Genomic DNA, 23106 nt, shown 5'->3' with positions numbered 1-23106 from the left:
TTTTACTGTGTGCGCTTTCCAGTGACTTCACTCAAATGCACTCTCAATTCGAATGTTTTTTTTACAAAGTCGCAAAGAACGAAATTGAAATTGATCTCTGGTTTTGTAATTATAAAGTAATAACAATGAAATGTTTAGTAGAGAATTTCAACAAAACATACGACACACAAAATGAACTCAAAATTTTGATCTTTTTCGGTTTCCGCGCGACGAGCAACTGAAAAAAACGATGAGTTTCTCTTAGCCGTTTGCTCTCTGGGAATAGACCGAAAACAGTCGCATTTGTAGCGTAAATCTGGGTTGAATAACTAATATATAGTTTTGAAACTATCCAATTTTGTATAGTTTATTAAATTTCAGTTGCATTTCAACTATGAAACGGAGTTCTATATTTCCACTGATGGAAGATTACTTACATTACATTACTGTAACAAGAAGCGGGTTTATTCTCAAATTATAGGCCCTAAAGAGCAATTATTTTGTTAAATCATCGTATTACACCGTAACTTAAACTGTAGCAATATTTTTTTTTATTTCTTCACGATAACAATACTTCTCTCGCCCATAAACGTGTTTGTTTATTTTGCTCGATAGGTTGACGATTTGACGGTTCAATAGGTAGACTTGGTTTCAGTCTTCGCGCAACTCTCCATTCATCGACTCTGGTGTTTATATGACCGAAAAAAAGCTGGCGTAAACAATATTGGACACTGCGAGAAATAAGTGACAAATTTAGAAATTCATATTTTCGGATGTTTTGGTAAGTTTTTTTATAGTAATGCGGTTGCTAAAGTATAGATATAAAAGAATGAATGTTAATTTACATTAATTCTCATTTTTAATTTAAAACTAATTGATCACATTATGACTACATATTAAGGATAAAGAATCCATCATTCAGCCATCAGCAAACGCCACCGTCATGGCCGTCATAGTATTCGCTACACGAAGAATGCTGGAAAACTCATATTTGAGTGTTCTTTAACTTTTTTCTCTCCCTATTTCATTCGCTCCGTCTATTGTTGTCAGAGAGCGAAGAGCAAAACAACCCGAAAACCGAACCTCTGTGCGTTACCTCAAATTTGTGTAAGTGGCGTACTGCAAGTTGAGTTATTTATTGGATCTGCCGGTTGAGTGAAAAGAACTTAGCCAGTAGGTACTTTTTCACATGGCTGCAAATGAAAACTTCTTCTCCATCAACTCAAAATTAGGTTAACCCACCGACGCCTTTGAATTGAGTGGAAGGAACTCACTTTTAAGTACTTCATTTTCTTCGTGTAGTGTAGAACGAGAGAAAATTTAATTTAATTTAATATTTATTATTGTGCTCTGCAAGATAAATCCACGTAATGCGATTATCTGAAAATGTCGATATACCGTCGCAGTGATAATCAAAAGCACCAAATGTTTCAGATTTAGTAAATTTGAAACATTTGCGTCTTTGAAAAAATCCAAGCCTACTTGAATTTTGACGTTGCGATTGAATTGCGCGTATATCTTCTGCGCGTTACCGCCGGATGTGGATTTAAAATGAGCGCCGCAATATTTATTATATTTAGACAAAGTGAACAAGTGTGTAACAGAGTGTGGCCAAGATACGGTGCCCGCCGATATTTGTGTACAATTGGACTGTACACAGCGTAGCGGTTGAAAATACTATATCAGAGGGTTAAATCACTGAGAACAGACATGGAGGCTCGAACAAAATTCCATCAAAATCATGTGTAAAGGTTAGAGTCAATCATCAGCGCCACCAACGCAGACAGCGCGACATATAAACTCGTTTCGACCGCACGATGGCACTAGTGAACGTCAACATACATTGGCACACAAAGCAACGCTAGCGACAAGCGGCAATTTTTGATGGTGACACTAGCGCCAAAGTCTAAAGAGCGGCAAATGTGAAGCTCTTTTATTCTGATGACAGCGCCGCGTAACAGGAGCATAACGACATACTTTTAAATGACCAGTACAATGCTTTACACACGCTGACGATTAAAGATGAACGTCTGTTCTCTGTGGTTAAATTAAATACACAACGCCACTTGATTTGTGCAGACTAAATTCGCATTCATTTCGAATATATTGTGGACTCGATTTTACCATGGGTGCCATGGATAATAAAAATTACTATATCATGGTTAAAAACTTGCAGCAGGCTAGAATCGAACCGAGGATCTGCCGATTGTCAAGCGTGAACGCTTACCGCACGGCTATCGATGCGGTTGGATTGAGAGGGAACAAAACGCAAAGAAAAAGCGCTCTTGATAGTTCAATCGTGGTTGGAATAGTAAATTTAAAAACTCTTTCATGGTGCTCATTACCTCAACGCTTGTTTCAGTGAACACAAATCAACAACCTGCACTGAGCCAAGCGTTGAAGTAATGAAAACCATGAACAAGTTTTTAGATTTACTATTCCAATCACGATTGAGCTATCAAGAGCGCTTTTTATTTGCGCTTTGGTCCCTCTCTATCCAACCACATCGATAGCCGAGCGGTAAGCATTCAATGCAATGCAAATTTAGTCTGCTCAAATCAAGTGGCGTTGTGTATTTAATTTAACCCTCTAACATAGTATTTTCACCTGCAACGCTGTTCTCAGTGAGATGTCTCCAGCAATGGGTGTGAAATCATTTACACAGAAAATCATCAAGTCAGGGATCCGACTTCTGATCAAGGATAATGCGGACTTCGACAAGACGATTGAAGCTCTCAAAACGAGGAATGCCAGGTTCTATACACATGGAACCAGTGACGAAACGCCAATCAAAGTCATATTGGGTGGCCTTCCGGTTTTTGACCTGGATGAGCTAAAAATTGAATTCCAGAACAACAACATTTTGTCATCAGAAGTGAAAATTCTCTACTCGTCAAAAGACGGAGAGATCGTTCTGTACGTTCTTCATTTCCCCAAGGGGTCAGTCAAGCTGCGCGATCTACAAAAACTCGGACACTTTTTAATGTTGTTGTGAACTGGCGCTACTTCACCAAAAAGGTAAACGATGCAGTCCAGTGTTTTAGATGCCAACAATTTGGTCATGGAATGCGTTACTGCAACATGAAGGCAAAATGTGTGAAGTGTGGGGAGCTTCATCTCTCCAAGGAATGCACCCTGCCACCGCCGGGTGAAGGAAACAATCCACCCTCACACACCCTCACATTCGTTGCGCCAATAGGGCGATATTCAAAACTCAAAAGGCAATAGATGGCTCTTTTTCAATGGTAGTAATAACGAAATCCTGAAGCAAAGAAAGCACCACGGAAGATGAACTAAACACAACAAGTTATGTATTCACTTTACACTTGAATTCTAATCACTACTTTTTTGATTCAGTTTCCTAATTGCAAGCAATTTACGATTTTAATATTATTTTCCATACGTTTTGACAGTTCTCCGACTACCATTCTTCCATGCGCTTGTGTTGAAAGTTTGAGAAATTTGAGAATCCAGCGTAGCGCGATCAGTGAGCGGAATACAAACATTAGTGTCGCCGCTCGGCGGCCGGTAAGAGAAACTGAATGTTCGAAAGGTTGTTGTCTGTAATTTTTGCCGCTGGCGCCAACTGTTAGCGTTTGAGAACAAAATAAACAGTCGTTACCCTATTGCAGCCAAAATCATACAGCGAACTGCAAGGGCTGCCCTACCAGGAAGAACTACATTCAGTCAAGCGAAGAGAAAAAGAAGCGCTCAACATCACATCGTGCAGGTGTTTCGATTGCTGCACCAATTTCTAGTGGATTCAGTGGTTCGCCTCGACGACCTACATATGTTAGCCACTACAAGATGTTTGTGGATGTCGTCAAGGAAAACCCTGCTGTAAAAGATTCTGGTGCTGCTGTTGTGAATCTCGCGGACTCCGGTGAAGAACGTGATGCAAATAACAACTCGAATCTCTTCTCCCTCTCGGAGTTTTTGAATCTTGCCAACGATCTTTTTACACGTCTAGCTTCGTGTAAGACAAAGGCATCGCAATTTCTCGCTCTTTCCAAGCTGATGTTCAAGTATGTGTTCAATGGAAAACACATATAGTATACGCGCCATGAACTAGAACAGTCGTTCCATTCGCAATAAAGAAGGTGAATTCTTCGAGTTCATTGAAAAATACGAAATCGAGGTTGCGGTAGTAACAGAAACATGGCTCCAACCGAATATATCAATCTACCATCCAAATTATTCATGTGACCGTTTGGATCGTCCAAGTCATGTAGCAAACCGTGGAGGAGGCGTTGCGATTTTTGTTGCTGTTTGATTCGACTTAAGAATGTCCGACGAAGGCAATTCTATCGTACGAGGGATCCTGTCTTGAAGAGGATTGTTGACGCACTCACTCAAGAGATTCGTGAACTGTGTGCAGCGCACAAATACAAAAATTTTGGCAAAACATTACGCGACCTGACCCGAGGAAGCAAAAAGTTTAGGAAAATCAGTAGGAGCCTTAGTTCTTCAACGAAATATCAACCACCCCTGTGAGTTGGAAATCGTTTGATGGTTTCAACCAAGGAGAAAGCTGATGCACTGGCGGCAAACTTCCCACAGGTCCACAAGAACACACTCGCGAGCGACCCTAGGACAGTCCAGGAGGTCAACCAAACAATAGACGAACTTTCACATTTCATCGAGATGAACATCGACCCATCGACTCTCACAAAACCAACGAAATTAGGGAGATAATCAAGCGACTCAAAAGTAAAAAATCTCCTCAAACGAGCAATTTGGATTCACGGATAACCAAAATCGTGAAGGTTCTCTGCAAGAAAATCGACTGGTATGATTATGCTTACGTTGAGATGATCCGATGCAAGCGTGCAGCCTTATCACACATGCACTCTACAAATTTTGTGATAGTCCAAATTTTGTGATAGGTCCAATTCGCCTTTTTTGCTGTTGAGATTTTGTTTTGTTTTCATTGTGTGAGGCTAAAACCACACTAAAACGGTGGCTTATCTTCACGTTTTATGTATCGTTTTAGCATCTCGGCTCATTGAATCATCGATGTGTACACTAGAGTGATGCAAATTTTAAAATTTTGGCTCCCCTATGCTTAAACGACTTATATTATGGTAAATAGCATCCTCCTAAAGCTTGAAATGGATCGGGAGAAATTTGACTGTGCACAGGCCATATGAAGTTTACATGGAGATTAGTATGGAAAACGCCATCCTTTTGTGCTCAGGCCTCTATCTCTTCGTCATAATGTTTTATGGAAAAGTGAATACAATCTTCTCATGTGAAATCCTTTCAGCTACAACTTTGCCGAAGACCACATTTTGATTGGACGTCAGGATAAATTGCTATTGATAATCATAAACTGGGTATGCATTTTGCATGCTGAACGAACTGCCCTGCAGTCCTGGTGGGTAGAATGGATCAAAGTAATCCAGGCTACTATGTTCTACAGCAAAGAAGCAGTGTTGCTCTGAAAGTAAGTGAATGATCATCTCAACATGGTTTAGACTTAATTATCAATAATAACAAATTATCCTTACGTCCCATCAAAATGTGGTCTTCGGCAAAGTTGTAGCTGGAAAGATTTCACATGAGAAGAGTTTGTTCTCTTTTCCATAGATTATTGTTTCGAGCAGCTAGAGAACTGAACACAAAAGCTTTGCCTTTTTCATAGTAACTTTCATATAAACTTCAAATGGCGTGTGCACAACCAAATTTCTTCCAAATAACTTCAAATTTTGGGAGAATGATTTTATCATAATTGACACCGTTTAAGCATAGGGGAGCAAAAAATTTCAAAATTTGCATCAGTCTAGTGTACACCACACACACGGGCCTATCAATCGTAAGGTTTTTGGTTCAATTCCAGGTTGTTGCTTATTTTTTGTTTTTAAATTATTGTTTCTCATGAGAAATCTACGAATTTTAACAAGATTTCTTGTGGCGAATTTTCATAAGGGATATTTAAATATTTCTATAGTCTATTTGTAGATGAAAAAACCGAATTTAGTACTATACCATTTAATGTCGACAAGTCGAGTCTAGTACACGACACTGAAGACGGCCTTACAAGTGAGGTCGAAATACGCGTATCTGTCAAAGGATACAAACTCTAGTGGAATTAAATGGTATAGTACTAAATTCGGTTTTTTCATCTACTTAGGGTTCATTCACATATTTCATAACGCCAAAAAAGGCAACTTTCGACACCCACCCACAGTGAACCAAAATGTACCGTCAAAAACTGTAGTGAGCGTGACAATCACACATAGACTACCATGACTTTCATGCAACAAAAACATTCATGTGATACTGAAAATAAAAGTCATGCGCGACTGTGACTATTTTTTGGTCAGCAATATATGTATCATGGTTGTAATTAATTACTGTAGTAGACGTTAATCTGTATCACCATAATGTGAACCGATTGAAATATGTTTTTTTTTTCATTCTTGTATCAACCAGCCGCACCAGCTTGAGGGCTGTCCATAACTCACGGGTTATTTTTCTATTTTTAGACTCCTCTTCCTTCGTCGGTCGGTTTTTCGTCTAAACCTACGAATAAATGGGGTAGAAGCAAACCTAAAAAAAACCCTGGTGCTCCGTTTGTGCCACTTTTTTGTTGCTTCCAATGAACGCCCTCTCCTCCAATGGACCAATGCACGAGTTCAGTCGTTGACGTTTGAGCGGTGCCATGTTATTTACGTTACCATGGTAGCTAGTGAATACGGCACCGATCAAATGTCAAATTAGTGAACTCGTGCAAAGGTCCATAGTGGTTTCTGCGCTCGTGTACATACACCTTACATGTCACCAACACTACTTCAAGAATGCTGGTTGAAAATATAAACAAAGATCAGCTGTTCCCAGCAAAATCAAACGGCAGTATTTTCAACCAGAAAATTTGGGCACGTGTTCGTGATACCACTCGGCGAGAGCTCAATGGAGCGGTGCCGAATTCACTTGTTGCCATGGTCACGTAAAAAACACGGGACCGCTCAAACGTCAAATAGTGTACTCGTGCATCGGTCCATTGTGCAGCAGTCAAAACGCAGCTGTGATGAAGTGGCGATTTGGATCAGAAGCCAACGAATGAAGAGTTGTCGCTACGATCGCATCTGCGTCGTGATTGTTTTTACATTCATTTCGCATTCCCGTCATCCACAACAGCATAACGTTCATGGGAGGCTGAAAAGAATGGACATATGCACGGGTTCACTATTTGACGTTTTAGCAGTGCCGTGATATTTATGGGACCATGGCAACCGGTAAATTCGGCACTGCTCAAACGTCAAATTAGTGAACTCGTGCATCGGTCCATTGCACGCTACTCTTATCCATGTCAGGTAATACATTCATGGCTGCAGTAAGAATGTATCAGTAGCAACCTGAATGTCACAAATGAATGTTTTGAAACCTCTTGCATGTGAATGTAACAGCAATGCGACAATAGCATCAAAAATGTATTATACGCTTCACTGCCCACCCACCCCCTCGTAACGCTTTTTGTATGAATATTCTACCAATTTTGTATGAGCCGTAACAACACGAGGACACCCACCCACCCCCTACAGCGTTATGAAATATGTGAACAAGCCCTTATAGGTATTCTACTAAACAGCTCGAAGATTTATTATCATTATAGTCTATTTGCCTGAGTAAGGCCCCAAGCACAATGTGAACCACAAAACGGCATGCCCATCTTGATCTACACTTTACTTATCAATCCCATGTTGAGTAAATCCTTTTCAACATTGACTTGACAAGTAGAGTGTAGCTCAAGATGGGCTTGCCGTTTTCCCGCTGTACCGCGCTGCCGCTCACATTGTGCTTGGGGCTTAAGGGAAGGGTTGACGATAAATAGAGCATTAAAATCTTGCCATTTTTGTTGCGATGAAGCATTGAGTAAGATGATGCAATGAAGCATTGAATGGTGACCGTATATCACCCATTAAGGCCCAAACGCAATGATAGCGGAACGGCAACGGAATGCGGTACCGGTTCGCCAGGATGAATCACACAATCTCGACTTAGCTGACAACGAATGAAATTGAACTAACACTGAGTCGACATGCTTGTTGAAGTTCATGCTGGAGAACCGGTTCCGCTTTCCGTTGCCGTTCCGCTATCATTGCGTTTGGGCCTTTAATGCACATTTCATTGCTACAATAGAACAATGCTACAAATTAATTAATTAATTAATGGAATTGAAGCATTACTGCACGCATTAATGCTGGCTACGACAACATCGGAACCGGTTCCGCTTTCCGTTAAGGCCCAAACGCAATGATAGCGGAACGGCAACGGAATGCGGAACCGGTTCGCCAGCATGAATCACACCATCTCGACTGAGCTGACAACGAATGAAATTGAACCAACACTGAGTCGACAAGCTTGCTGTAGTTCATGCTGGCGAACCGGTTCCGCTTTCCGTTGCCGTTCCGCTATCATTGCGTTTGGGCCTTTACCGTTCCGCTATCATTGCGTTTGGGACTTTACGCTCAACCGGTAAAAAACGGTACCGTAAAGCCTAACGGAAAAGCTTCATGTAGTGATGTGACAAAATCTGAATATACTTGACCGATCGAAATAGCAAACACTGTTCTCCCGTCCCGACGGCTCTTTTCAAACACCGAATAAGACTGCTCTCTGATTGGAATCGGTAATCGATGGGAAAGTTTTGGGTCAACTTTTCATACGAGAAAGCTTTGCTACTTTTCATGCATACCAACGATGAAACGACGCAACACTCTCAAATCACACTCTCTTTCTCTCGCTGGGGACATCGCATTGATCTCACGCGACGCCATCTTGCTTTTTGGTCCGAGTAGCAAAAGCTCAGCCAAGCCCATTCAAGTTGCGGTGTAGAAGCACGAAAAGTTGTGCAGTGATGCTTCTTGCTGGCGGACATGTTGGATTTTGCGATCGAGCGAACGGCGGAACAGTTTTCGAATTCGAGTCGAGCTCCTGCAGTAGGGCTAAAAAATCGGTGATTTAATTCGCGTCCTGGTCCAATTTCGACGGTTAGGATTTCAGGATTCCCGGTGCGGTCGGAAGTTAGTGCGGAAATAACGGTGGAACGGATTTATTTACGGCGGAAAAAAGTGTTTCAATCCGGCTTGGTTATTTTTCGGTGTCGCGACGAGGATTCTTCAGTGTTTTCTTGTTTTTCTAGAAAGTTTTTTTTTTGGTCTGAGCGAAACTGGAAGAATGAAAATAGTGAAAGCTTAGTGAATTTCAATATTGATTCGGGAAGACAGTGATTGTGTGAAAGGTAATGGAAAATCTATCTCCTGTATTGTTAATTACCCAAATTTGATAGCAATTTTCAGGAGATTCTTCGTGATGCTATTTTTCCACCATAAATAACTCAATCGTGACAGCAGGTCCGTCCCACTCGAGCTCAGATTGGGTACCACTTCTAGTACTGCATTTGGTCCCTCGGTAGTGCAAAAGGTACCCAAGTTTGACAGATCGCAGTACACTTTGAGCGGCATTCTAGATTACCTCTAGACAGATTCGCGAATTAGGCGAAACTGACAAAATGTACACAATTTAAGGAACTATAGCGGTGAAATTGTAGCTTGATTGTCTATTCACTGCACTTGAACTTTTCCCCTTTCGATAATTTAACTATTCGAAAAACGCAAATTTGTAGAAGACGAAACTTCACCTCATGCAAAACTACACACTGTATTGATTACGCCTGTGTTTTTGTTTATCAAAAGTGATGGGCGCATCTGAAATCGAAATCAAAACACGGCGAGAGTAAACGGCGACACTGCAAACAAAAAATAAACAAGGCGTACATGGCGGGCTTAATTGAAACCAGGAATGAAAACACGGTAAAGTAATAGGCGACACTGAAAATAATATCGATTACAGGCTCATAACATTGGGCGATACTGGCATTCTTGAGTGCGTTTAAGGCGAAACCTTATGATATTTTTTTATTACGAAATAGCTAGGAAAATTGAAGGAGATGTGTGTGGTATTGATGAGGATTTTAAAACTAGGTTTATGAAATGTGTATTAAAGTGAAATAGTTAAAGTTGGAGTATATTTTCTTCAATTGGGATTAAAAAATTGCACATGAAAATTTCATTGCTTATTTTCTCATTGTTATTGATTTGTCAGATAGGCCCTTATCGCGAATCCCTCTCGACCTTATGAGCCATAAAATTTTGGGCAACTGCAAGGGACATTCAGCTCTCGCCGAGCGGTGTCACGAACACGTGCGCAAATTTGCTGGTTGAAAATACTGCCGTTTGATTTTGCTGGGAACAGCTGATCTTTGTTTATATTTTCAACCAGCATTCTTGAAGTAGTGTTGGTGACATGTAACGTGTATGTACACGAGCGCAGAAAACCACTATGGGGGTCTTTAATTTGTCTTTGGTGACAGTGTTTGTGTTGTGGTATTGGTGCGTTGTTTTCAAAGTGTTGAAGCGTCATCATTCGTTTAGATGAAAGCATCATAAACGTTATTTTTTTATCTCCTCTGCTGCTGTTAGTGTATGGTATTCGAAGCTATGAAAAATCTGCTAATATGGACGGAGCTTACATGAAAATCGAATGTAATTTTGGTGTTCAATTTAATTTTGTGTACAAAAGATTGTCTGTTTTCATGAAAATTTAAATCCCACTCACGCAAGTTTGTTTTCATTTGAGATGTCAATCGGTACACGCTAGAAACCGTTCACACACTCCGTTTGCATTGCATCACTATACACTAGGGTGCGGCCTATTTTTCAAAAGTGTTCTTAAAACCAAAAGTTAGTATGCTCTTCTGAATTCAATCATATAAAAATAAAAACTCGAATGTTATTAGGATTTAGTGGTGGCGCAAACGAATTGTAGATTAATTTTCAGACAATAAAGTATGATTTTCAGTAAAGTTACATCGTTACACTGAGGAAACGGAACGTATGAGATACAAAGAATTTCTTATGGAATAACGACATGAGAAGTATTTTGTTCTTCATTCGAGAATCTTATAACATTCCACAACAGACTTATGAAATAACACTCATTACATAGATAGATATAATTCCATAAGAAACTCTTTTTGGATATCAAACGCATTGATCATAGGCATTCATAAGACAATCTAATGAAGTACGATTTTCTTAACAATTTCATACGAAAATCTTATGGATTACGTGGAGAGATGCTAATAACAAATTATTCACGATTGAGATTCATAAGCGCGCGAATGACAATGATTAGTAACACTTGTGAAAAACAGTCGACTTCCTGTCAAAAACCACGTAAGAATTTCATACGAAATTCTTTTGGAATAAAGACATAAGAAGCTGAGACTCATAAGAAAAACTTGCGAACTTCCATCGATCATTGCGTTCATAATACAAATAGGTATAATATCATAAGATACTCTTATGAAGGATCATAGATATCAATTATGGAATTCTTTAGGACCATTATGAATGAATGAATGAATCGCTCTTTGAATTTAGGAAAATAAAGATATTCATAAGATCTCTAATGATAACGACAAGAATTTCTTGTGAATATCGGACGTTTTGTGTTTCATAAGAATCTTATGAAAGAGAGAAACCAGTCAAGAAATCAATTCACAAGCGTTCTCTTATGAAATTCGTACGCAATTTCTGGCTCAGTGTAGGGCAAACGCTCCCTTATTGGAGGTAGCTCCAATAGTGGAGGTAGTGTGTTTTGACATGTTCCGCTCTAATAAATGGACTATGACATCACATCATGAAGAAATATGATGTGTGATGTGATTTAAACAATCGAATAATATTCATGAAATTCAATTGTTAAGGTATTTAAAGCTGTGAAGAATTCATAAAAAATGATGGATTGCGCCATTGACGGAACCATACTCAAAAATAATACCTCTACTAAAGGAACAGTGTTTCTATTGATGTTGTTGCAGGGAAACTAAATAAATGGTGATTTTTATACATGAAATAATCTATCACGTGTTTTTTTTTTTCATAGTTCCACCGATAATTTATCCATTTTTACTACGCGTAATGAGTTAATTAATTTAATAACCATGCGGATTGAATTACCGAATATCTCAACAATACAGAGGCGCGTCCACGTTCCAAGCACGGGTTGAACAAACGTTTGCAAGTATGTTGTGCACAGTGAAGCTAAGAATAGATATAACCCTATGGTATCCTAGGCTGGATTTTTTTCTAAGAAATTCCTTAAAAAATACTTTTACGATTTATATTGGCTTTTTCCAAACATACCATCAGCAATTGCTCCACATATTCCTTCTAAGATTTCTACTGAAATTCCTCCAGTAATTCTTTGCAGTTTTCTCAAGTAACACTTGTTCATTTAGCTACAGTGGGGATTCGCTCCTTGGTGCTCCACTACATCGAATGATTCGATAATTGGATGTTCGCTGGCTGGCGCTGGTTGATCACCACAGCAGACAGAATCGCAAATCGACCAAGTTCTGATTTATGGACGGCACTTCTCCGACATTATCGACGTCAGACCTATTGTGGCGCTAACATCGACTCAAAACCACTAGCTGGTGATGGTCAAACTGCGCCCAAAACTCTCCGTCGTTAACAACGTACGAGTACCGACGGCCGCCCCGGTATAACCTGTAGTAATCGAAAACGAGAATCAAGCACAGCACGTCCATATCATAAATAACTATTTTTCAAGTACATCATTATTACTACATAACCTAGAGCGGCCTAAGCAACCGCAAGTCGCAGCTGCATACGTTCAGCACCTGGAGACTGCATTACCGGAAGAGGGTGAGCTGGATGAAGCCCCTCTCGAGGACTGCTGGAGGACAGTGAAGGCAGCCATCAACGATGCAGCTGAGAGCAACGTCGGGTACGTGGGACGGAGTCGATGGAACGATTGGCTGCAGCAAGGGACCCGGCAGAACGTGGAACGTTATAGACGGAAACGACAACAGCAGACCCGCCTCTTTCGGGAGAAAAAACACCGCTAGGAGGAGACGGAGTGCGAAGAGATGGAACAGCTTTGTCGTTCTCAAGAAACACGTAAGTTCTATCAGTAGCTCAACGCATCCCGCAACGGCTTCGTGTCGCGAGCCGAAATGTGCAGGGATAAGGATGGGAGCATTTTGACGGACGAGGGTGAGGTTTGAAGCAGCACTTCGACGAACACATGAATGGTGCTGAGAGCACAGGCAATGAAGGACGGGACAACGGAGCAAATGCCTTCGTCAGTACTGCGGGCGATGGAAACCAACCAGCCCCCAACTTTGAGGGAGGTTAAGGATGGTATCCACCAGCTCAAGAACAATAAAGCTGCTGGTAAGGATGGTATCGGAGCTGAACTCATAAAGATGGGCCCAGAGAGGCTGCCCATTTGTCTGCACCGGCTGAAAGGCACAAACTGGAAACAGAACAGCTACCGGAGGAGTGGAAGGAAGGGGTGATATGCATCTACAAGAATGACGACAAGTTAGATTGTGAGAACTTCGAGCGATCACCATTCTAAACGCGGGCTACAAAGTATTATCCCAGATCATCTTCCGTCGTCTGTCACCTGTAGTAAACGAGTTCGTGGGAAGTTATCAAGCCGGCTTCGTTGATGGCCGCTCGACATCTGGTCCGTTGTCTTTACTGTATGGCAAATCCTCCAAAAATGTCGTTGAATACCAGGTCCCAACGCAAATCACGAAAATTGTCTTACGTAATTAATGGACCGCCCCTTAGGACGATCTTCGGCCGGTGTGCAGGAAAACGGTGTGTGGCGGCGAAGGATGAACCACGAGCTCGACCAACTCTACGGCGAACCCAGTATCCAGAAGGTGGCCAAAACTGGAAAGATACGATGGGCAGGGCATGTAGCAAGAATGCCGGACAGCAATCCTGCAAAGATGGTGTTTGCTTCGGATCCGGTTGGTACAAGAAGGCGTGGAACGCAGCGAGCTAGGTGGGCGAATCAAGTGCGTATCGATTTGGCGAGCATGGGGGCAGAGCCGATGATGGAGAGATACGGCCACGAACCGAGTATTGTAGCGTGAAATTGTTGATTCTGTCTAGATGTTAACTAAATAAATAATATAATGGTTGGCAAATATTCCAACTAAAAAGCACTCGAATGTCAAGAGCAGATGTCAAATTGATTTTGGCGTCTGAGCGCCATCGCATTTAAGGTTTTCGTGTTCAACCAGCGAATCCCCGCTGTAGCATTCCAGGAATGTCTCCAGAGAAATTCCAATAAAAGAAAATCCAAAAGTGACATCTTATAAAACTTGTGTAAGTTTCAAAGTCACCCTTAAGGATCTCTGTAATAACTCCTGGACTCTTGAAGAAGTTTTAGAAGAGTTCCTAGATAATTTGCTAGGGAATAGTATTCCGCAGGATTTCCTTAATAATTTCTTTAAAACATTGGACAGATTCTCTATAGATATTTCTATATATAGAAATTTGTGTAAAAAGGGTTGTTGGTGTAGAAGTTATTGGAAAAATTGCTGTAGTATTAACTAGCGTGAAAAACTTTTGAAGATTGCAAGGAAATTTTTGAGAATTTTTTTTAAGAACTTTGTATTATTTGGATGAAATGCTGGATTAATTCCAACAAAATAAAACTAGGTTTGAAGAACCCCTCATTGTAAATTGGATTTGTTGGAGTAAACGTTGATGAATTCGTAAAGAAATCCAGGCAGGGTAATTCTTGCAGGGTTCTTCAAAAAAGAACCTTAAGCTATTTTTTTCACAAACTGCCAAAATAATGGAAGGAAAGGAATAAATTTTGTAAAAATGCTTAAAAAATCTGAGGAAATTACTGCAGATAGTAGCTATGAAGTTCTCAAGGATTTTCCTGTAGCAAATTCTGTATAAATTCTTCTAAGCGTCCTTTGAAAAATCGTTGGAGAGTTCCTGGGAGAATTGGTAGAGAAATCCAAATAAAATCACTTTGATAATTCTTGAAGCTTTTCCTCGGGGATCTGAGTCGAAATTCTTGAAAAGCCTGTTGAACCCGTTTACTCTGAAAATCGTCAAGAGGTTCAGAAATGCTCTGATAGATTATACCAAGAATGATTGCACGTATAGAAATAGCACCATCACACTCGTGCTGTGTATAACATGATGTGACTACAGTCACTCTATTCACAGTCTGGCGAATAGAACTATCGGAGCCATGACAGGTAGAGAGTGCTCCGCAGTATTGCATTGTGGGCAGGGCAATATTGTGACCGTAGATATATTCACAAAGTTGAAAACCGGAATTTTCGACACGCGTAAAACGGATTTACTCCAAATCCATGCGTCGAGGCAACGTCGGGCAAGGTGCGCTGTGTAGAAAACCAGATCCGCTGCCCAGCGCACTATGCCCGACGTTAGGTTCAACGTATAGACATAGACAAACAGACGTAACACTTAGAACAAACTTCTTCAAAATCCATCGCCCAGTTTACACCATCATCATCTGGTGAGCATGTTGCACGAAAAGGTGTTTCGTGCAACAAGACCGGCAGATGGCGGTAGTGTAAAACGTCAAACGCGAAGGAAAACGATGCGGACGCCTCTGGTTGTGAGATTTATAACATAGTGAATTTGAAGTGATAGTTAAATGAGTGGTCGATGGAAATTTCGTCAGTGTTACGTCTGTTTCTCTGTGGTATAGATTTAGAGAAAAATCGATATTTAAATCAAACAACAACAAATCAACAAAAGTTTATTGGTTTTGACCAATGAAACTTTGATCGAGAAAAAAATATTTTGTCAATGTTCAATGTTTGGTTTTCTAACGGTTAACCCTTTCTTTCCCACAGCTTTGTTTGACAATTTAACTATCAAAATGGCGTTTTCAAAAAAAAGTGCTCGAACAAAAGTTTTTATCAATAAGCTATATTATTCAAAACTACAATAATTTTTTTTATTGTTTTTCAATAGTTAGTTGATTGTTTTTCAATAGTTTGACTCTTAGGTCACTTATTTCGATGTTTGATAAGACAAATGAGCGTATAAATTTATTCCAATCATTATTGAGCAACTCGTACCAATTCGGTTTAGCTAGCGTTCGTTGAAAATCGGTGGATCACCTGTGCTACCATGGGAAAAAGAGGGTTAAAGAAGTTCCTTGTAACAATTATTACAGCTCGTTTCCCATGGTTTTCACTATGAATATTTCCAACCGTTCTTCACACGAGCCAGAGTTTTTGGGGTCCATGAACAAACTATGTAACGCTTAACTAGGCATGAGAATACCATGGAAAAACGTTTCGTGTCTTCCATCCTCCATAAGAATAAATACGACGTTGATCAAATTGTCCACAGAGCCAAGATGATTCAGAATCCGTCCAGGAAGCGATGGGGCGGTCCGATCGTGATCGTTGGATCGAATTGATGGAGCGCGAGATGAGTGCGTTGAGCGAGAACGGCACATGGGGTTTGGACGATCTGCCCCCAGGGCGGAAAGCGTTGAAGAGGCAGTACAAGGCGTGACTTGTAATCAAGGGTTGTTTGCAAGTGAAAGGCGTGGACTATCAGGACACCTATTCGCCTGTCGTTCGCTACGCAACGGTGCGTCGCTTCCTTGCGTTGGCAGCGAAGTTGGATTTGCATCAAGTGGACGCGGTGACCGCTTTCCTGTAGGGCGATTTGGGTGATGAAGAGATCTTCATAGAACAGCCAAAAGAATCCGCAACGATGAAGCACCGAGGAAGGTTTGCAGGCTTTAGTAGGCGCAGTACGACCCGAAGCAAGCCAGCAGAGTATGGAACCGTAGCTGGACACGATGCTTAAGGAAATGGGTTTCAAGCGATTTTACTATCGAGTGGTGGAAGGAAAGGACGCCATCGTCCCAATATACGTGGACGTTTTTCTGATCCTTTCGAATGATCAGCGGTTGGTAATTCAGATCACGCAGCAGCTTTGTGCAGACTTCAGGATGAAGGATCTGGGACCGGTCACACAGGTGTTGGGACTGCGAGTGATCAGATCGGACGGCGTTGTGGCAATCGACCAAGAACAGTACGTCGACAAGCTGTTGGCAAAGTTCAACATGGATCGACTGCAATGCTGCTCCAATTCCTCTCGATATGAATCAGTGGCTCACCAAGGAAATGTGCCCTGCAAATGAAGAAGAGAAGGAGAACATGAAGACATTCCGTTCAGAGAACTCGTTGGCGGATTACAGTTCGTTGCGCAGTGTACCAGGCCAGACAACAGTTATGCGGTAAGTCTGGTCAACAGCTTTTGTAGCTGTTAGGCGCATTAGACAGCGGCCAAGAGGATACTTCGGTACTGGAGGGGAGGGGTACAAAGCACGAAAAGTTAACGTTGACACACGGACCGAGACGAGTTTCCATGGCTACAGTGACGCTGATTGGGGTAACGATCCCGATACACGACGGTCTGTGAGCGGGTACGCGTTCGTGGAGAGTGGTGGCCTCATTAGCTGGAACTCGAAGAGGCAATCTACCGTTGCACTTTCGACAACCGAAGCAGAGTACATGGGCGTGAGGTGCCATGTGGCGGAGAAGACTTCCGCGCGAGCTTCACGGGACGAACGGTACTCTGGTAATCCATTATTGGGACAACAAGAATGCTATAAATCTAGCGAAACGTGAAGTTGGCAAAACCTTCAAGTTGGTGTACGTGGCATCCGAACTTCAAGCGGCGGACATTCTAACGAAAGCGTTACCTGGTCCGAAACATAATGAAGATAAAAAGAAGCTTGGGGTTTCTGTAACTTTACGCTTAAGGGGGATGTTAGCATAAGAAGCATTGCGTTTCATAATTTGAAATAAATCCATTCTTGTGTAAGCTCTCTACCTGACCATTCGAGTTTTCTTTGCTATCAGTAACCATCGAAATAACCAAGGAATGTCCACCGAAGAAGCCCGTAGTGAAGGATATTTCAGTTTTTGTATTAAGTTAGGCATTCGACGGCTCAATCTTTTACTTTTGAGCATGTTACCCATCTCACACAATAACGAGTCACTAATTATTCTGGCTACTTATGGCCATTGATATCATCCAGGAATGACCATCTAAGAATTTCAACAAACCTGAAATTGGTCAAAACATCGATTTTTGCAGACTGTTTGAATTTTCGTCTCGAAAACGACCCTCAGTCATTTTGTAAGTTTTGGATAGGGACTAAGGAAGGTTAAAGGGGATTTTATGATTCGAGCTCATTATTTTCGGCTCATTATGGTCGGATAGATTTTGTTCTCGGTTTCGCGCGTGTTTTCGTCGACGGAGATTTTTTCACAGTTTTCGAGTGTCTTGGTGGGTAGTGCTTCGTGTAGCCCAAGCAGGATGATTCGTTGTTGCGTCGTCGGATAGGTTTTGTTCTCGGTTTCGCGCGTGTTTTCGTCAACGGAGAACTTTTTTTTCCTTGTTTACGCGCGTCTTGCTGGGTAGGTATTTGGGAAAGGCCAAGCAAGACAGTTTGTTTTCGGGACGCCAAGAAGTTTTTCTTCGCTGTGTGAGTGCGAGGAGATATTTGTGCTCAGTCGAGGATGGATTGCCAACTGGTGGGTTCGTTTCATGCTTGTGATAACACATTTTTTCTTGAAAGCGTAACTTTTTTGTAATATTAAAACAAACTTTGTATGGTTCGTCACTATAAGTATCGGCATTATGCTTGTTTTATACAATTTCAGAGATTTTTATTTCCTGTTTTGGAGCGTCGTTCGATAGATTTTGCTCGCGGTTTCGCGCGTGTTCTCGTCGCTGGAGATTTTTTTTCCTGTTTTGGAGCGTCGTGCTGGGTAGTGCTTCGTGAAGCCAAAGCAGGACAGTTCGGTTTTGCGTCGTCCGATAGATTTTGCTCACGGTTTCGCGCGTGTTTTTGTCGCCGAAGTTTTTTTTTTTACGTTTCGTTATTTTATACAATCCGATGACTCTGGAGAGATCGGTTTTGCTTTTTACTGGCTATTGAGCAAAAATATTACTGCACAATCGACAAGCATTTCGCTTAATACTATTTATACTATAAATAAACTATTGTTTTCTCTTTTGATTGCCGCCATTCAAAAGATTAAATTGAAAACACTTAAACAACAAATGTTTATGGTCTATCGCCAGCTTTCTAGGCGAATCCTGATAATATACCTTCCCCAACCTCCAACTCCGTAGCACTTATGAGGGTGTCGCTGAGTCGGTGGCCTCTCATTAAGTAAGTGCTACATCAACATTTCCTTCCCCTATCCCAAGTTACGGTAAAGATGGGCTTGGTCGGGAATAGTGATATTCATGCTTTTAGTATTCTTGTTTATGATTTAAATATACATTTTCCCCTGCCTTGTTCCTGAAAGTAGTCAGGATGAGATTATTAAAAAGAAACATGAATGTTGCTAGTATCCAATCTACGAAGTATACCGTAACTACGCTAACGCTACGCTAACGAGCTCATTATTTTCGGCATTGACAGCAGATTCTGTAACTTACTGACTATTAATTCCCAAAACAAACGCATTTTCTAATACACAACTTTTCTTTTCTTTCAGATTTTTAATGTGAACAAATATTTGACAGCTGCATTCTACCACATCTAAAGTGACAAACCTGTGAAACAGAAATGACGCGCATAACGGAAACCAAGTCCGTTAAGGTGGACAACTGGGGTGTCTTTTTCCTGCAGAAGTTGCAAAACTTCTTCAATAAGACCGATCACTGCGACCTGACGTTGCAGTTCAATGACAACTCGCAGCTTAAAGTCCACCGGCTGGTACTGAGTGCTTGCACCGACTATTTCAACATGCTGGAGAACACGTGCGAAATGTACGACGATGTGCTGATCATGCCACTGGATCTGCAGGCGGATGTGATTGTGCCAATTGTGAACTTCATGTACACAGGGACGCTGGAGTTTCAGTACAACATGTACGAAAAACTGCTGAAAACAGCACGAGATATGAATATGACCGTGCTATTGAAGCTGTTGGAAGCGCATAAGCAGACCACCAGAATGGTACAAGGTGGAAGGCAACCGATCGTGCTGAACAAGCAAGCTCCAAATGCAAGACCCCGTTCTACCGCACAAAGTGGGGTAACTTATCAAATGCCAGCATCCGTAGCACGAAGCTATGGATCGGTAAAACAAACTACACAAACGAGAATGGCCCAGCGACCTATGCAAGGCACTAAAGTTAATACTGCACTTGCCACAATAGCTTCAGGCTATACTGCAAACAAGAGCATGAGCGTTCCTGAGCCCAGAACTCTGGTTCAAAAGTATGGAGCAGCAAAGGAAAGTCAACCGGGCCCCTCTAGATTTGACGAAACTGGTGTCTCGGAAACATTGGAAGGAGCATTTGATGATATCTCGTACGAAAGCAAACCTTTGGTGACGGCTGACCAAATCAAAAAGGAAGAAGAAACATCTCCTTTCGAGAAACTGCGAAAAGGATACACCAATGTAAGTGTTACAAAACGACCAGCGCCAGCTAGCTTTTCTACGCCTGTTGCGAAGAAACCCAATCTTGAAGAGGTTAAAGAATTCACGGAAGCCGCTAGACTGCGAAGCCAGATTGCGGCCGAAGATGATGATTCGCCAGGTTTTGCTGACGATACTCACTTTGATGAAGAAGAAGAAGAAGCGCAGCAACCGCAGCGACCCCAACAGCTTCCGACGAAGGCCAGTCCCCACACTCCAAAACAAATCGTCATCAAACAAGAGCAGAAAAGTTCACCAGGCTCTTCCGCAACTGTTAAACAAATTACCGTCAAAGATGAATCCGGAAATGTAGATCATGCAAAGATCATAAGTGAGGTACTGAAAAAGTATCCACATCTAGTGAAGAAAAACAAGAACATCAAATTGAAGATCATGCAAAAAACATCTCCTGCACAGTCGTCCTCTGGGCAGCAAGGTCATCATGCAGGTCCGATGAAAATGGAAGTTCGTACGGCAACACCCTTGAAGGCAGACATTTCAATGGTTCGCAAAGCAACTGAGCAAGTGGCCCGTGCTCCGGCACCTGTTGCCACTTCCACGCCGGGTCCGAAAAAGATTGATGCTAAAACCATGCATGCATTGATCGCAAAGGGAGCGGAAAACATGACCGGCCCTTGGCTGTGTCTACGTTGCGGCATCGATGGACGACCCATCAGTATTCCCAGTTACAAAGCCTTCCGCAATCACTTGATCGTTAAGCACAAAGAGAAGATCGACGCACGCATTTGCGAACATTGTGGCTGGAAGGCCGAGCAACGCAATCCCAATCTTTTCTACCATTGGCTGACGGAACACAATATCAAATCTACTATGAAATTCCCCACTTGTGCGGAATGTGGCCATGTAGCAATGAATACAGCTGCTCTGCAGAAGCACGAGGAAGAAAACCATCAGAGGGGCGATCTACAGCAGTGCATTTATTGCAACAAAGTTTTCGCCAAGGAAATGGACCTTTACGAACACATGAAGAGCTTGCACAAACAAAGGGCACGCGAAGATGGTGTCATCGATTTCTCGGACGATGAATACCACGTTCAAGAGGATGAAGAAGTTTCTGGCACTCCAAACACGAGCCAGGAAAAGCAGATTAAGGTTCTCTCCAACATAAGTATCACGAACAATGCCGGAATTCCGTTTGTCATTGACCACAGGCAGGCGCAAACGGTGTCCCAAATAGGAGGCAAACCGCAGATCCAGTTGCAACAAATTACACTTGAACCATCGTCGGAAGCGGAAGCACTCAGTAATGTGGCATCCGGAATTGCTACCAGCTTAGGATTGGTAGACAGTGCCAACGTCGTTATCGAAGATCATCACTTCCAGGGCCAATACATCGAGCACCAGATGGCAACGGTTCATGGCGAAACGGGGACGACAAACACGGTGACGGCCACCGGGCCGGATCAGCTGACCAAGCTGATTACCGAAGATGGCACGGAGCTGCAGTTGACACAGAGCCAGAAGGAGGAAATTTTCTCGCAGCTGCAGAACAGCGGAAACGGTAAAGATGATTTGTCGCACTATTTCTTATTGTAGTTGTAGCTTTTAGCGAATGTTGAACTGTTTTCATGAAGCAAAAGTCCACTGCCTGTTGTATTCTATTTTCTAGCTTACATTTAATAAATTTAAGTTTATTTATCTAACTAATCTCGTGGAAGAAACACTTCATTAATCAAATATCTGCATCTCTCAAGTGGTTGTCGGTGACAGGTGTCTTCCATTTAGTTTTAAAAGTTACGTAGGTACCTATCATTACATCTCAATCATTGATGAATGGCACAAGTTAATAGCTGTTCTGTCCTTAAGACAGTTACAAAAATCTTGCTCCACGGTACGTTTTACAAGTATTTTCCTGCTTCTCACAATGCAAAAATGATATGCAGACATTAAATAACTGGAAATGTTCATGAACACCAAACTGAGAAATAGAGATGTACCGAATAGCACTATTCGGCCTTCGGCCGAATACCGAATAATTGGAAAATTATTATTCGGCCGAACATTCGGCCGAACATTCGGCCGAATAATGACCTAATATTCGGCCAAACAAAATCCTAATATTCGGCCGAATAACACCGTCTAATTTCTCTAAAACTATATTTTTAATCCTGAATAAAGGAAAAAAACGAATTTGCTTAAGTAGGGAAAGCTTCTACGGTGAAAATTTGAACGGATTATGAATGGAAATGAATGATCGTCCTCTTGAGCTTTTGAAACCAATTTGTAGAAATCACAAAAACAGTAAATTTCAAAGATCTTTCGTATTTCTAAAGTAAGAGATCTGTATTCTATTGCTAGCACTTTTTATCCATCTCATGTTTTGTTAAAAAATAACCCAATATACGTCACTAGATTTCTCATCCGACTTTAGGAAGTGTTTCAAAGAAATTGGAACAAACAGACTACAGACCACTGACTAGCATAATACAGGAAGAACTTGAGCAGGTGTCTCAAACCAAACAATATCGAAAGAATGGAAAGTGCTAATAGGTATATGTGAACGGTTAAAATTAAAAGCATTGAGTCCATACGCGTCAAACTAGTCTAGTGGTTCCTTACAGCCCCAGAAAAATGATCATAAAGCTATCAGGTCCGAAATATTTGACATGGATTGATACAGTGCCAAACAAATGTTTGTCATCGCATAGATTTGGTTGGTATGAACTTTAGGTTTCAACTTTGTTTGTCTGTTGGTCTATGATAATAAATCTTCGAGCTGTTTAGTAGAATACCTATAAGTAGATGAAAAAA

General features: G+C 41.5%; 1 protein-coding gene across 8 annotated transcripts in view; it reads left to right on the top strand.

The window, feature by feature from the left end:
* LOC5575998 (centrosome-associated zinc finger protein CP190) overlaps positions 1-23106 on the top strand; it is a 36422-nt gene that overhangs the window by 387 nt on the left and 12929 nt on the right. For 2 of the 8 annotated variants that reach the window (XM_021854111.1, XM_021854104.1), the window contains exons 1-2: positions 8823-9223; positions 19406-21856. In XM_021854111.1, the coding sequence (XP_021709803.1) occupies positions 19477-21856 (2380 nt within the window). In that variant the 5' untranslated portion in view covers positions 8823-9223; positions 19406-19476. Of the gene's footprint in view, positions 1-594; positions 761-8814; positions 9224-19405; positions 21857-23106 lie in introns of those variants that run through there. The other 6 variants (XM_021854107.1, XM_021854105.1, XM_021854106.1 and 3 more) reach the window with 6 other exon arrangements.

This window comes from Aedes aegypti, chromosome 3 (assembly GCF_002204515.2).
Source record: "Aedes aegypti strain LVP_AGWG chromosome 3, AaegL5.0 Primary Assembly, whole genome shotgun sequence".
NCBI lineage: Eukaryota > Metazoa > Arthropoda > Insecta > Diptera > Culicidae > Aedes > Aedes aegypti.
The sequence above is the reverse complement of the archived record's forward strand: the minus strand, read 5'-3'. Positions and strand labels throughout refer to the sequence as shown.